The sequence below is a fragment of the Odontesthes bonariensis genome, chromosome 21, assembly GCF_027942865.1.
Source record: "Odontesthes bonariensis isolate fOdoBon6 chromosome 21, fOdoBon6.hap1, whole genome shotgun sequence".
NCBI lineage: Eukaryota > Metazoa > Chordata > Actinopteri > Atheriniformes > Atherinopsidae > Odontesthes > Odontesthes bonariensis.
In genome coordinates, this window is record NC_134526.1 from 31,338,758 (window position 1) to 31,354,765 (window position 16,008).

General features: G+C 40.3%; 1 protein-coding gene across 1 annotated transcript; it reads left to right on the top strand.

The window, feature by feature from the left end:
• Positions 1-5,847: 5,847 nt before the first annotated feature.
• On the top strand, positions 5,848-7,911 carry hoxb13a (homeobox B13a). The gene is made up of 3 exons (XM_075453946.1): positions 5,848-6,034; positions 6,068-6,574; positions 7,462-7,911. Exons 1-3 carry the CDS (start codon positions 5,848-5,850, stop codon positions 7,707-7,709), a joined length of 942 nt encoding a protein of 313 aa, XP_075310061.1. The 3' UTR covers positions 7,710-7,911.
• The last annotated feature ends 8,097 nt before the right edge of the window (positions 7,912-16,008 follow it).

The following is a 16,008-nucleotide window of genomic DNA, read 5'->3' on the forward strand; positions in this document are numbered from 1 at the left end:
AGATTAGGCCACCAGGGGCCCTCGGGGTCAAGTATGAATAGATAGCAGGTATGCTGCTATTAAGTAATGAGTGATGCATGCAGCGAGTGCTCAATAAAGTGGAACCTGTGAAGTTGACTAAGTGGCACGTTATTACAATAAGACATGACCAGAAAATGAAAAACATGACACAATCAAGGTTCAGATCCCCTCACTAAAACAAACTCACCAGAGTTTAACCCTGCAACAAAGTTCTTTAATTTAAATAAATGGCTACACCTCCACCCTTCCTGGGCCGATCACAGCAGAAAACATTGTAACTGTTGATAGCAATATCCCGATCTGAGACTGATTTTCTCAACCAAGTTTCTGACAACACAAGAATATCAGGTTCAGTGGTCTGTACCCAGATTTGAACTGAATCGATTTTAGGAAGCTTGCTCCGGAAATTTAGGTGTAAGATGCCAAGGCCTGATCTGGGTGTGAGGTCATCAGGGGTACTGATATTCTTCAGAGAGGGGCCTGGGTTAGACTGAACTTTGCCAGATAGTAAAAGAAGAAGAAGGATAAAACATTTACGTTTTGCTAATTAGCAGGTCAATGAATGAAATTTCTGTGCGTATGAAACTGCCCCGCAAGACAGATATACACATTAAAGGAAGAAGAGATCTGTGAATTAATCCTGGCAGACAGCGTTTCTGTGTACTAAGCTTAGCTGCTGGTCCCAGATAAAAACTATTTTCTTGTTGGCATGATTATGCATCATAACAGATTTAAAACAAAAGAGGAAAATGTTAAGTAGAAAGAAAAATAATATCCAGAGCTATCGCAACAGGCTGCCACTAGTAGGGTGACTGAGAAGATATTTTGGGCAACATCAGAGGAGAGACAAGAGCAGCTCTGCTCTGCTCTGTACATCTGAAGATGAGCCATCATCATCTTTGAGCCACTGCGTACATTTTAGGTCAGTAAGTGTGAAAACTGAGAACATTTCACAGAAGTCAGAGTATAAGAAACTATCACTACTTTACATGAGACCATTTGAAATCAAGTTGCTGGACAGAGTAAGAGGATCCCTCTAACTCTAAAAGTTTCTCAGATCAAGCCTGTGCTTCACAACATCCTAAGCCCTCTTTTCAGGCTCTCTCCTCCCACAGCCCACACTCGCTTGTTGAGTGTTTGCCATAACGAGTGGGATCTTCAGTACCTTGTACACTTGGTAGGGATCGGGTCCAGAGGAGCAATCATGGAATGCTTGTGTCTTTATTCAGGACTTTCAGCGTGCTCTTCCGGACCAGCCTGGGTTGCCTGGATACTCCCGTTGAAGGGAAAGAACGTCCACATTTTGCGTTCACTCTAAAAAGTTATGTCGTGCTTACACCACAACAATGCTGCTAAAGAGTTGAGTTTCATTTTTTGGATACAGCAACAAATTATGCACTAATAATAGTTTTCAGAAGTATTTCTTAGCCCAGACTATGATGTCCACACAGAACAATGCTTGTTTGTAATACGACAATTTCTCTGGATTTCATGAGTTGTTTTGATGATACTTTTAACTGTCAATGCCCAAATTCTTTACACTATAGAAACATTGTTCTGAAACGGTTTAGTTATTAGCCCACCCGTTCTTTCACAAAGTGTTCAGCCTTTCCAGTAAAAGAAAAGCCATCTGAAATTCTCTGGGTTTACGGTGATATGTCTTGAGCCTATCCCAGCTGTCACTTGCGAGGCAGGGACGTGTGAGAGGGCCACATGGAGACAAATGAGACAATTTAGTCACCAATTAACCTGACATGCACAGTTTTGGGGGGTCGGAGGAAGCCGGAGTACCCAAAGAGCACCACCGCATTCACGGGGAGAACATGCAGACTCCACACAGAAAGGCCCCAGCCGGGATTTGAACCAGGAACCCTCTTGCTGTAACCAACACACCACCGTGCAGCCCAGATTTTAATTGTATGATAGAAAGCTTGATTATTATTGTCTTGACTTGAAGCATATTTTTGAAGAGCCTCCAGGTGACATTTGTTGTCACTTCGCACTATAAAAATAAATCTGAATTGTAAATTTAATTGAACAAAAAGTTGTTTAAATTTTTCAAGGAGTTGCTGGCAATAAACTCAAAATTAGCTCACCTAAAAACATTATTTCTCAGTTTCAAAATGAATGTCATTTTCAAATTAGGTATCAGTCTTTAAATGATTGAATGAAGAAAAGTTAGTATACACTTAAGCACTTTCTGGAATTGTTCATGACAGATGAACCCGACAAATATCTAATTTTAGAGTCATTACAGTAATTCCTGATACATTTTTACCCCCCCCCCCCCCCCCCCCCCCACACACACACACACATATATATAATTTCTATATATAGCTATATAAATGAAATGTTATAGAAATATTTCATATGTATAATAGACAATAGGTTACAATTAATTTTGCTTTAAAACTAAAGTGTTTCTGGAAAATCATTGCCTCTCTTCATATTTCATAAAATAGAAGACAATCCTTTGAAAAGGAAAGTGAATCGCTGAGAATAAACTATTCTGCCTGAGTAGCTCGTCTCATGGCCGATCCGCAGCGACCTTCCATTGGCCCACACAAAATACAAAGAGACGCACTTTATATAACAAAACCTTGGAAACTTCTATATCTATCTGACTTTTCAAATTCAAATAAATTTCTCACCACCGTTGACCAATATGTCAACTCTTGTCTGGAATGATCACATCGTTATCTCGTGCGATTCACGTGTTAATGCTTTTTGCGTGCTAGCAGCCTCATTTGCATCAAATTAGCCCAGATGTAAAAAAGTCTGAACTATCGATAGCTATATAAAACGTTGTAATTGGCGACATTCACAGGACAATATAAAATCATTATTTTTAAATAATTATAAATATATATGCAAAAAAAAAATTAAAATAAAAAACAGATGTAGGCCTAACGAAAAGGCTGCAGGATTTGTGTTCAGGCAAACTTGTGAATTAGATGACATGGAGTTATTATCATGCTCAGAACAATCAGCTACATTTAACACAAAGCTGTCTGCAAGTCCCTCACCTTTCAGCACGCAGCGGGCACTGTGGGCTACTGTGGAGGGCCGTTTCTGGCCCAAAGAAGCGCCGACCTTTGCAAAAGATCCCACTATGAGCCACAGCCGCCCGCTGTTGGAGCGATCCATCCCGCGTTCAACTCTTATCACACGTTTAAAAGGTAGTGTTGCTTTAGCGTGTTGTTTCTATCACTGCACTTTGACTATCATTATGCTTAAATCTGTACACGTTTCAGTTCCCAGACTGGCGACCAGATGCCACACGCTAGCAGAAGAAATTCCTCTCTAGAAGTGATAGAGATATCACTTCACTGTTTGTTTGAATTCACCCGTTAAAGCAGAAAAAAACAAGAAAAGGGAGAAATTTAGTGTGATAAAAATGCAAGGAGGTATTGAAAAGCTCAAGTAGAAAAACTAAAGGATTTGGGAAACGCAACTGCAAGTGAACCGTTATTTGCAAAGGGACAAACAATCTGAAATACTGCCAAGAAAAACCTATTGAGCTTTTACAGAATTTTCTTCACGTCGTCATTTAAAATGGAAAGATTAAACAAGTCCTTAAAGCATTTGAAGCCCGATCTGCGTTGCATCGCTTTGTCATCACACCTTTTTCTTTTTGGCTTGGAACATGAAATAATCAATCCCTGCTGAGAATCATGGTGATCCTGAGCTGATTACTCTGTGGAAGGGACACCAGGACACCGCTTTATACAACATATATTGCATTTTGTTGCACAAATGTTTTTTTTTTTTTAATGAAATCTATATGTTCAAAAGCTTCCAATACTTCCATTGTAAAATCAAGTGAAAACAGAGGTCTGCCAAAATAAAATAGCCCATCAGTTTTATTTCTAAATATAAATTTAATGTGCTGCAAAGTTCATTCAGTCACTACTTTAAGTGGTCAGTGCAGAAGGTTTGGGAAGGAAAGGAAAGGCTTCCTGCTCAGGAGAACTTTGAGGCCTTCATTCTAATGGGAACTGTGGATTTTAAAATAAAAACTAACTGTTTAACTGTTTGATCCATTTCATTTTCTCCACACCAACCAGATCTTTGACATGAAACTTCTGGGCTTGAAAATGGGTCCCACTCCAAAGCTGTCTTTGAGCTGATCTGAGTGATAGCATCCCGCACCACACACCGAGCAGACTGCCAGGTATGCGATGGCCTTGAACTTGACCTAATTACATCCGTCTGCCTTCAGTCGCCCCCCCCCCCCTCACCAATCTCACCCCCCACTCTGCATTAAACATAACCTTGACCCCCAGAGGCCAGTCAGACCACACTACAGCACAGAGACAGGCTGTCTGGCTGGATTGTTTGTCTGTGTGTTTTTAAGGCAGTAACCAGTCAACTCACATACGGGTCATTGAGACACGCGCACCTCAGCGCAACACTGAACATATATCAGGGATTTACAACACTGCTTCTATCTATTATCTTTTAAGAATGGCCAACCAGTTTTCTGAAAGCCCAAACATTTGAACTTATTGTGTTTTGTTTTTAAAAGTCATCCTTGACTTTGCAGTTTGACAGAAACTAGTCCGTAGTTTCAGCAAACAGAGCTTTTAGACCAGAGTAGACCATGAGATTTCTTCTTTTTTTTCTTCACATTTTGGCAAATAACATATATATAGGCAAGGGAAGGCAATTTTATTTATAGAGCACAATTCATACACAAGGCAATTCAAAGTGCTTCACAGCTACATAAAATCACAAGAAGGCAATACAATTATTTAAAAAAAATATACTACTACTACTACTACTAATAATAATAATAAAAAAAAAATAATTTAGAAAAATAAAAAGATAAAAAATATACTGATATACTGTATTTACATATATTTTGGTGTATCTCCAAACAGTCACTTTCAACCTCCAACACCTTAAAGGTATTTTAGGTTATAGATAAGCGTCAGAAGACGTAAAATGGACGAGGAGCTGTTTTAGATCTGGTCGAACCCAAATGTAAAAATAAATACATGTCAGGAAATAATCACGCAAATGGCCGTCAACTGTGGTGCTTCACTGGGATTTCATTTGGATAATCCTGTGCAATGTTTCAGTGTTGATTTGCATTGATGGCGGGAGTCAGAATGCGTAGTTACATCTTTTCCGGTAATGCCAAACATTCTCAGTGGAGTTTAGCTCTGGCTTCGTGTTAAAATGTCTCGTCCTCCCTGAAAAAAAATTTTTTTGGGAGGGGCAGGTAGAATGTAAGTGGAATGAAAATTGTCAGTAATATTAAGACCTCCCAATTCCTTTTTTCCTCATCCAGTCTCACAATCTTGTCCTGGTGTAAAAGCGGCTCAGAATAAGGGCGCAATTCATTCTGAAAACTAAAGAAAACACAATTAGACTGGATTAACAAAGCATAGAAATGATTCTGGTATGTTGTCATCTATTGATAATTACAGTGACTATACTGTCATATACCATATACCCCCACCCCCGTAACACACGTGACCTTTATTTCTCATCCAATGGACACACCTTTCTTGGTCCCTGGAACTTGTTGCGTCAGGTCTGAGGCTCGGATTTAACCGAAGTTACAGCCTGTGAGCCCGACTCTTTGACTCTGAGTGCGCTCCGTCACTGAAAGGTGGAGTAAAGCAGCGCACCTGTGTTGTGAATGCGCGACCTAATGCAAGTGAATTAACTGAGTTCTGTCAGTTTAGGAGAACTGAATCTCACGAAAGAGCATCAGCCCATCTCATTCAGCGAATGCAGCAGTTTAAGCGCAAAGAGCGGACAGAGTTTGAGTCGCAACGGTAACAGAAGGAGCCCAAACCGGGAGAAGGCGCGCATATGACATCCTCTCTGGTCCTCAGTCCTCGCTGGCCAGCGGATACTATAATGTTCGTGTATGACAACAACCTGGACGATCTGAACAAAAACATGGAGGGGTTAGTGGGCAGCGGAAGCTTCGCTGCGGCCACTGCGGCGAACCAGTGCCGCAACATCATGGCGCATTCTGCGGCCGCCGCCGCTCTTAGTGGCCAAACGTCTGGCCTGGTGCACAGCTCAGCTGGCTATTCCCCGGTGGATGTGTCCACTTCAGGCTCCATTGAAAGTGCCGCATCTTCGGGGAAGCAATGCGCCGCTGGACCGTGCCCGGCCGCCGCCATGCCGCACCAGAGCTCATCGGCTGCATCCGCGCTACCCTACAGCTACTTTGGTAACGGTTACTATCCTTGCAGGATGGGTCGGGGCTCTCTCAAATCTTGCACCCAAGCGGCTGGAGCCGCCCTGAGCTCGCAGTATATGGACACAACGGTGAGTTCTGATGAGTATCCGAACCACCGGGCCAAGGAGTTCGCTTTTTACCACGGCTACGCCAGTCCGTACCAGTCAATGGCCAGTTATCTGGACGTGTCGGTGGTCCAAACGCTAGGTACAGGGGAGCAACGCCATGACACCCTGCTCCCCATGGACAACTACCAGTCTTGGGCTCTGACCAACGGCTGGGGGGGTCAGATGTACTGCTCCAAGGACCAGGCGCAGGCCGGACACCTTTGGAAGTCCGCTTTGGCCGGTAAGCGCGGCTGCTTTCATCCTTCTGTTAAAGCTTGTTGTTCTGTTATTTAGGATGAAATATTTATCTACAGCAACACACAGTTTCATTTGGAAGAAATTATAGACCTTTCTTATGATTCAACACATATGATTTCTCATTTTGGCCTGGTTATTTAATATAGTCCTCATGAATTTAAAGCTAAGCGTAATTGATGTCACGCGCTCCTCTCTGCAAAAGACAAAGTGATGTTTAGCCTAGACTTGTGGCTGATATTAATCAGCCAAATTACATCTGACTTAACTGGGTTTTAAGAAAAGCTGTTTGAGCCCCCAACATTATGAGGCTGTATTTGAGGCACTGGAATCTAAAATAGTAAATCTATAGTTACTCTCATCTGTTACTGCAGAGGACCAGATATAGTATTATTTTTTGTCCTATCAACCCGAAGGTAGCTTATTAAGATAATCTCACGTTGGCCTAATGTAGTGTCCCACTTAGTAATGTAATACTTATAACAATTAAATATGTTAATAATAAAGCCAAATTAAATAGTAAGAATAATTATGAAAATGGTGCAGCTGTAATGTCCACTCCACTTCTATATCTATTTATATGTATTTATCACACATAGGACAACTATGCAAAAGATGATGCAACGAAAAAGAAAACTTAACCAAAAGCAAAATGAAATAAGAACACAATGAGGTTTTCATGTGAAAAAGCAAATGCGCTCCGCCTGATGGATGCAGAACGGTCTCTGTCCTCTTCATTATTTAAGGAACAGAAACTCTAACAAGGCCTTTGCCTGCACGTGCTATATGAGTGGAGAAGTGTGGAGTTTGTGAAGTGTCCCGATGTGCAGACTCGCCCTCAGACGACTTTTCTTGTCCTGTTCTCTCTGTCAGATGTAGTGGCGCACCAGCACGACGGCTCGCCTTTCCGCAGAGGCAGAAAGAAGCGAATACCATACACCAAGCTCCAGCTAAAGGAGCTGGAGAAGGAATATGCAGCCAACAAGTTCATCACGAAGGATAAGAGGAGGAAGATCTCGGCCGGGACCAACCTGTCGGAGCGGCAGATCACTATCTGGTTCCAGAACCGGAGGGTGAAGGAGAAAAAGTTCGTGGCCAAAGTGAAAAGCAGCTCGCCGTAGCGTCCCGGTCCTCTTCTTCAAACAACTTGACGTGTTTGTAAAAATCACAGCTTAAACTGAATTGAGATAACTGACAGAAAAAGGGGGAAATAAAGTGGACTGGGTGGTCTACCCGACGGAACGGGACAGTGTGGGTTTACGTGTGCGCCACGAGTGGGAGAAAACAAAGACTGACGAAGGAAAATCAGACTGAAGAAATAAACCAAAGCCCTCTGATGAATCTGTAAATACAGCACTTACCTGCCTGCTTTCATGTAACTGTCTGTTTATTGTGTGTTAGTTCTGGCCATGCCCAGTAGTGTCGCGCCAATACGCATGTCTGTTCATATTGTCGGCAATCCAAATATAGTGGAACACTTAATAAATTATTCTAACCCCAACACAGTGTCCGCACATCTTAGAAAAGAATCAACTCATCAACTGGAAAGTTGTTCATTTCTGGGTGTCATTTATTTGATGAGGAAATGAAAACCCAACAGAAAAAAACATGCTGGACTAAACCTGGATCATATGAGACTGAGAGCTGCGGTGTGTCCTTCAGACTGAGCAGAAATAGATCAGACACTTTGGGTTTCAATCTGAGCCACAGCTATGCTGTTCATCTCATATTATCACATCACGGAGCAATGTGGGAACTAAACTTTCTGCCTATTAAATCTGAACAAGCATCGTCTTTTGGTTGTTTGCTCAAAACTTGAAGCAACAAACTGAAAACAGATCATGGTGAATTGTGTTGAAAAGAAAGGCCTAATTTAGCAAATATAAATCCTGTCTCACAACAGTTCCGTTCTTACTTTCTCATTTGAAATACATCCGCAAGAAAAGAAAAGATACCCAGAGAAGTAGAATCTGACATTCCTATATCCAGTGTACCTGTAAGCTTTATTCACATGTAAATAAACTTGAATATATCTCAAATATAAATAATTCTGCGACTTTCTTAATGCTGTCTAGCAGCAAATGGCTTTGTGTCAGTAGTTAGGCTAAAGTGCATAATATTTCCATAAAATTATCATTAATTTTATTCTGAAATATTCCAGATATTGTAATACTTTATCGTAGTTTAGACACGATTATATGGGAAGTACTGTAAGCACAAGCGGGCTAATAAAATGTGAAAAAACGCCTCCGGCGAATAGTTTTTGTTTTTCCTGAAATCTCTTCACGCACTCTGTTACACCTTACAGATCTTCTGTGTGTGTGTGTGTGTGTGTGTGTGTGTGTCTGTGTGTGTGTGTGTGTGTGCTTTACCCCTGTTGCAGAGTCTGTTGCAGATGTGCAGGACTCGGGTCTCTGTGAGCCCCATTCAGGAGGCTGATCACGCTTCCATTCCGACTTGTTTTCCATCTGCAGATGAGCCTTTTAACCCAGCGTGCTGAACACTCTTGAAAAGCTTATTTTATCCAGTTTTTGATGCTGTTTGGGCTTTTCATTCAGAATCTTAGAAAGATCACGTGTGTGTGTGTTGTGCTCTGAACACTATGGAGCCGCTTGGTTTTCACCATTAATACTGCAGCCACTGAACACAAAGGGGACATATATTTACACACAAAATAGTTTTTTTTTCTTCTTTTTTTAAAAAGTTTATTTTGGTTGGAAGAACATTGTCAGTGACGTGAACCATTTCATCATTATAGATAGATAGATACTTTATCCATCCCAATTTGGGAAATTGTTTTGTTGCAGCAGCATACAGTAAAATATATGCAAACAATTAAAGTAAAAACAAGCAAATGGAATAGAATAAAATAAATATAATATAAAATAAAAATAAAAATAGTGAATAAACATTCGCTATATACAAATAATAGTTGTGTGCAGCGAAACTTTATGCATTTAATTGTAGCCCAGAAGGCCGACTGCCTGAAAGATAAAACTTAGAGAGATGTAATAATCAGAACAATAATAATGTGTCATAGTGTTTCTAATGCGTCATTTGATGAATGATTTTCTCGCCTCGTCAGAAAATGTTTGCCAGTTGAAGAACGCGCCGTGGCTGCCATCGCAGCACGCGGGCTGTTTATAGAGGGCTGGAAGTCAGCAGAATTTTACAACACCAACAATGGTACAGAAGTTAAACTCTACTCAGTTATGTGTCTGATAAAGAACTTTAAACAGACAGCATTAATATGAAAAAGCCAGCAGGCAGAAGGCAGATCTTCAGTTTGAGGCTCCGTGTGCGATGGAGTCGTCGAATGTAAGAAGGCTTGTACGGAAGAGTATTAGGGCCAGGCATAAGAAAAAATAATAATATTTTGCCTGTCGAGATTAAAGTCGACATGTCGACTATAAATATTTTTCTTGTGCCTGGCCCTGATACTCTTCCGTATACTTGTCTCTATTATTTGAGATAAATAATAATAGATAATAGTTGAACAAAGATGGTTTCTGATCACCGTATGGAGGATATTAACATTGAACTTGACTAACGGCGGTGGTGGCTTGTTGACTCTCTTTACTGCTCCGTCAGTGTCCTTTAAAATCAACAATGCTCACGGAAGCCCGAAAGCTCGTAAAGCTCTCTCTCCCCTTTGGTCCAAATACCAGAGAGGAGGAGGAGGCCTGGAAGCTGCGCCACAACAATCATGTGGTTATACTTAATCATGCAACAAAATTAGTTGTCACTTAATATAGCCTAATTCCAGTTGACTTCATGCTTTTGTTGACACATCCAAACGACCACACACCAGCACGTTTGCAGGTAAAGTGCGTTGTTATTTCCACCAGTTGCCATGAAAATATTTGCTGATCATTCAAATGACTGCTCAGCATAGTCTTTTCATGCAGTCTTAAGTAGGCTGCTGGTGGCTGTGTTATCCCACTGCTGCTTCAAGTTAACGATTTTTTAAAACTCTGCTTCAATGATTTGGCAGGCCTATGTCTGACCGGCTACAATATGAGCTTTTGTTACATATTAAACTAAATACCTATTGAGTAGGCCTATAAAAAGGCTCAACATTTTAGACAAAACTATGTGATGCACAGTAAGGAATCAGAAAGGATTCTGTGATGAGTTTCTGACCTGCAAAGGATCAATCTGCATGACTAATTTTACTACTTACATTTCATCGGTATTTTCATTTGTGGCCTACTGAAGCCCTTTTTGTTTGTATGTTACTTGCCATACATGCTTTAAAACTGTAGTAGGCTATTTCTGTCCTCATGTGTGAAAGCATGAATATCATTCATCACTAGCAGTGATACATGTAAATCTAAACTCTTAATAGCACAACTAATATATCTTGGGAGAACTTTACATGATGCTAATACATATTACTAAAAATGAAAGCAGTGGACTGATGGCAAGCAGCTGCAAACAGAGTTTACAAATCAACTCAGTTTGAAGGATTTCAGCCACCATGGGGGAGGGGAGCCAGTTCAAGTAAATCCAAGGGAAATAATATCATCACACCCCTGAACCTCTGACCATAAAACACACCATCCAAGAAGAAACTTTTTCTTTTTCATATTTCTTTTTAACCTTATATCTGCACACAAAAAGTAGTTCTCATAGGTAGACTTTACTGTACCTGCCACCAGCTCATTCAATCAAGTTTCAATGCTCACTTTAATTGTCTAAAATGTGAAAACTTTAATCCCCACCCATCTCTTCACAAACACACACAGAACTCGATAACTTCGACTTACTGTTTGATTAAAAAAAGAAAGATTTAACAAGGCCATTTGACGGCTCCCTTTGAAAACAGCATGAAAGCAGAAAACCTTTCTTTTAAATATAAGCAATGTGTGTCGACAACTCTATTGTATTTAATGGCATAAAACCAGAAAATAGTTTATATTTGATTATCTATTCTATTCTATTCTATTCTTTGACCATTTATGGCGCAGCAGAAGTGAACGTGAAGAACCAGCCCTGACATACACATACGTGCACAGCTCCCCAGAGAATACTTTATGTTTAAGACAAGGAATGCAGGACAAAGGCTCGTTTTTCTGTCTCAAGTTCATGTCCAACAAACCTCCCTCCCTGTGTCTGTTCTTCCCCTCCTCCCTCCCTCACAAACACACACACACACACACACTTCCTCCGGTTTTTACCATCTCTCACTCCACCCGTCTCGCTCCTCCAGTGTCTGCATTGCAGACTGTCTTTTTGTTTCTCAGGTTGGACTTTGCAATTGAACTTGAGGCAGTCAGACAGCTTGTAAACTGTTAGTTGTCTGGACCCTGTCTGCTCCAGAAAGGCCTGGTTGAGCAAAAGGGCTGGGAAATGGTCCCTGAAACGAGTAATATCTGTTTTTAACTCCAGCACATTTGCATGATTGTAGAGCTTGTCTACATCTTTAAAATACATTGTTCTAAATAACTAGCTCAATAACTACTAAAGTTTGATATTTGTTGAGCTGAATAAGTGTTTCAGTCCTGTCCTCAAAAACATGTTCTCCGCTCATATGAAGAAACCGTGAAACAAAGAAAGAAGGGAATTACTTTAACCATGTTGCCATGTAGTGAAACTAAACTGACATCAAAGACGTGCTGTGAAATAAAACCAACCTTGGATTGAAAATCTGTTTCTCTGTGTGTTCAGTCCAAGTTTTAGTCAGTTTATCAAAAAGAAAAATTTCCTTTATAGGGCCAAAAACACTTACAAAAGTCTCCATAGATAATTTAATTTTAAAGAGAAGATATCGTAGCTGCCCCTGGCAAAGAAAAGAGAGTCATTTTTATTCTTCGTTCATGCGGAGTTTTCAGGATATATCTGACCGCTTTGAGAAATGTGAAAACTACAAAATAAATACGTCTTGCTGCAAAAAAACAGTGTTTGGCTGAAACAAATTGAGAGTGGGTTCACTTAGTGTACTCCAGCTTCCTCCTGTAGTCCCACCTCATGCATGTTAAGCTAATTGTTAGGCTATTTGCCCACACTGTAAAATCAAATAGCTATCATCAGAATCAGAATCAGAATCAGAATCGCTTTTATTGCCAGGTATGTGGTCACACACGAGGAATTTGACTCCGGTTACACCTCGCTCTCAGGCCCGCCGCTCCGCATACGCAGAGTACGCAGAGCGCGTAGGGCCCCAAGTACCTGGCGGGGGCCCCCAAAATTAAGGTTGTTAAAAAAATTTCATGATAGTTATTATATTATTACATTAAAGAAATTGTATAAATTAGTTATGAACAGGCCCAGCGTTGTTTTTCTTAATTGTCTTCCTATTACTCGATTTGGGCAAATTAGATGTGTTTACCTTATCTATACCCCCCCTTCCTGAAATGGTACAGTCTTCAAAGTTACCGCATCGGAGGTGGTGGAGCATCCTCCTACCTGACGTTTTCCGAGTTATGCCCGTTAACAGTGAAGAAGATTTAGAATGTCAAGTAAAAGGCCACATGATTCTGGCGCTGACAAAAGAAAGAAAAGAAAACGGAGAGATGACGCTCGTGCATCCCTTGCTGGTAAGTTTGTGTTTTTGGTGTAATTGTTTTGCTAACCCAACGTTCAGTGATATTGCTGCCAGCTAACATCAGCAACCTAGGCTTGGTTAGCGATTGGATTTGATGAAAAGTTTGGAGTTACGAACAAAATCTACGAATGCTGGCGACCGTGTGTAGAGTTTGTGTAAAGTACAGCACTGTCACACGCTGAGTGGCGTAGCAGGCCGCCAACAGGTGTGACGGGAATGATTGACATCTACCCATCATTCCCCTAAAAAGCGAGAAAAGTTAACAAGACAAACGCCGTAATGGCATCATAAAGAAGTTATATTAGTGGCGCGGATAAACGGAGGAAGAAAAACGGCCTGAGAATAAAGGTAAGGCATGTGTTGGGTGATGTGGGCTGGATAGCTGGAGGTGGGACGTTTTTTGTGTTTATTTGTCCTGCTAGCTAGTCTCGGATAAATGTTGTGTAGCTGGCTGGGATTTGTTCGTGATAAACTCGGCTTCAGTGTTTGCCTCATGAAAGTTTGCTTATATAAGATGAGTATGACAGTCAGTCCTGCCACGGGAATGACTGACTGACTCCAGACCCGTTTATTCAGATTCTAGCAGGGAGGGAGGCATGTTGTTATCCTGCTCTGTCATTGTTCAGTGGAAGTTGTCTCTCAGGTATTTGACACGATTTTGGCATTACTTAGGATTCATTTACTAAGTTTGCTGTGTTATTTATAGGCCTCTAATTAGAAGTGTTCTACTGTTAGTTTTTTAAGTGAAATACAAATATTAGGCATTCTGTTGATTATTTTAGAATATTGTGGCAGTGGATCATTTTTCTTAGTTTTATTACTTTAACTAGTACAATGTGTAGATAAATGCAGAAACTTCTTAAAAGTGACAACTTCAAAAACTCTTTTGTTCCTCTGGCCATCAGGATGTACAACAGCTTTAAGTGATGGCGCTTCTGTATTTCACTGGTCACTTTAGATTTCACTTTGGTCTTATTTCACTGGTCACTTTAGATTTCCCTTTGGTCTTATTTCACTGGTCACTTTAGATTTTTAAACTGTTTTTTAAATAGTTTTTTAAATTCTTAGATTGTTAGGGTTTATAATTGTATAAACATTTTTTATTGCTTTATGTCTTGCTACTGGATGCTTGAATTTCCTTCGGGATCAATAAAGTATCTATCTACTTTGTAATTGGGTACAATCTTTAAAGGGACGCAGTACATTACAGTTTAATATTTAAAAAAAACTCAAAATCTTTTATTTATTGTTTTCTTTGTATTATATATTCTTATTAGTTTAACTTGCCTGAGTGGTTCAACTTAAGATGTTTAATTTAAACTCTAGCCTGTTTTGCTCATAAAGTGTAATAGATCTTAGTGTTCCATCTAAATGGTTAGGAATCTCTTCATTGTAGTTTGACAAACTAGGGGCCCCCAAACGGTATCTTGCTTAGGGCCCCCACAAAGCTAGAAACGGCCCTGCTCGCTCTCTTAGTGCAACAAATACAAAAATAGACATAGAAAAAGGCTAAATAAAATAGGTAAATATATATATATATATATATATATATATATATATATATATATATATATATATATATATATATATATATATTTAAGTCAGTAATACTAAAATGTACTATTTAATAACTTTAATAAAGTAACATGTAATTGCATAGTAAAAAAGTACATTGTACCTTTTATTCTGAGTGAAGTATACATGGTGTAAGTCACCATCACTCGTTAATTCCATTTTCAATAAACTTATTCGAGCTTGATTTATTGTCACAACACTTTTTTATTAGCGTACCCTCCAACCAACCACATCTGAGCATGCGCAGTTGAAGCCAGTGGCCCATCTTCGCGCTTATATTGGAAGCCGAGAAACACGTCACGGAAAAAACAGTGAGGTAAGTTATCAATTCCGTTATATTTTTGTGTACATTTGATCATTCGACTTCTGTTATAGCTCCAGCTATCATTTGTTTACATATTACCAAAGCTAGCACACTGCACAAGTTGAGACGTGTGGTGACTGTACCGTACGCTTCCGAGAGAGTAGAGAAATCTCAATTAAACGGGCTAACAGTGTGGTGGGATATTATTATAAGAGTAGACGATACGAACACTGAACATACTGTGTAGCTGATCACCACGCTAATTTTTGTTGAGCGACACGGTGAAAAAACGACTATATGGCTGTGTTCGAAACCGCCTACTACATACTACATACTTGCAAACGGCATACTCATCGATCAGACAGTATGCAGAGCGTTTACACACAGTGCACTTCGCTCCAGCCGAAATCAGCCGGCCTGAAGCAGATTTCCCTTAAGCTATAAACTCTGTAAATATATAACTTTAGCAACATTTGAAACATTTTCAGGCGAGAAAGTAGTCGTTTAGATCCCCAACGTGTTGAAAATCTGACAAAATACCGGCTATTTACAATTTTGTTCCAACGAATTCGGCGCTACTAAAGCTAGCCGCAGTGAGCGACGCACTTCCCGTTATTTTCACAAAATAAAATACCCGTTGCCTTTTATCATAGGGAAAGCCATTACGATACAATTGGTGCTTTTGTTTTGAAAACAGGAAGTGAACCTACCCTCGTTGTAGCTAGCTTGAAACTGCCGTTTTGACAGGAAATGACGATCGGCGACGTCAAGTTACATTGCATCTTGGCAGTGTTGCCAATTTAGCGACTTTGTCGCTAGATTTAGCGACTTTTGGCCATCTCTGGCGACAAAAAAAATAATCTAGCGACTTAGCGACTTTCGGGCTCAATCTGGCTGAATCTAGCGACAATTTAACTTGTTTTGTGAGTGACAAATCAGTTGCCCCGCGACACCATACAAGCCGAGACAGAAGCACTGCAGGATGGCGGCAACC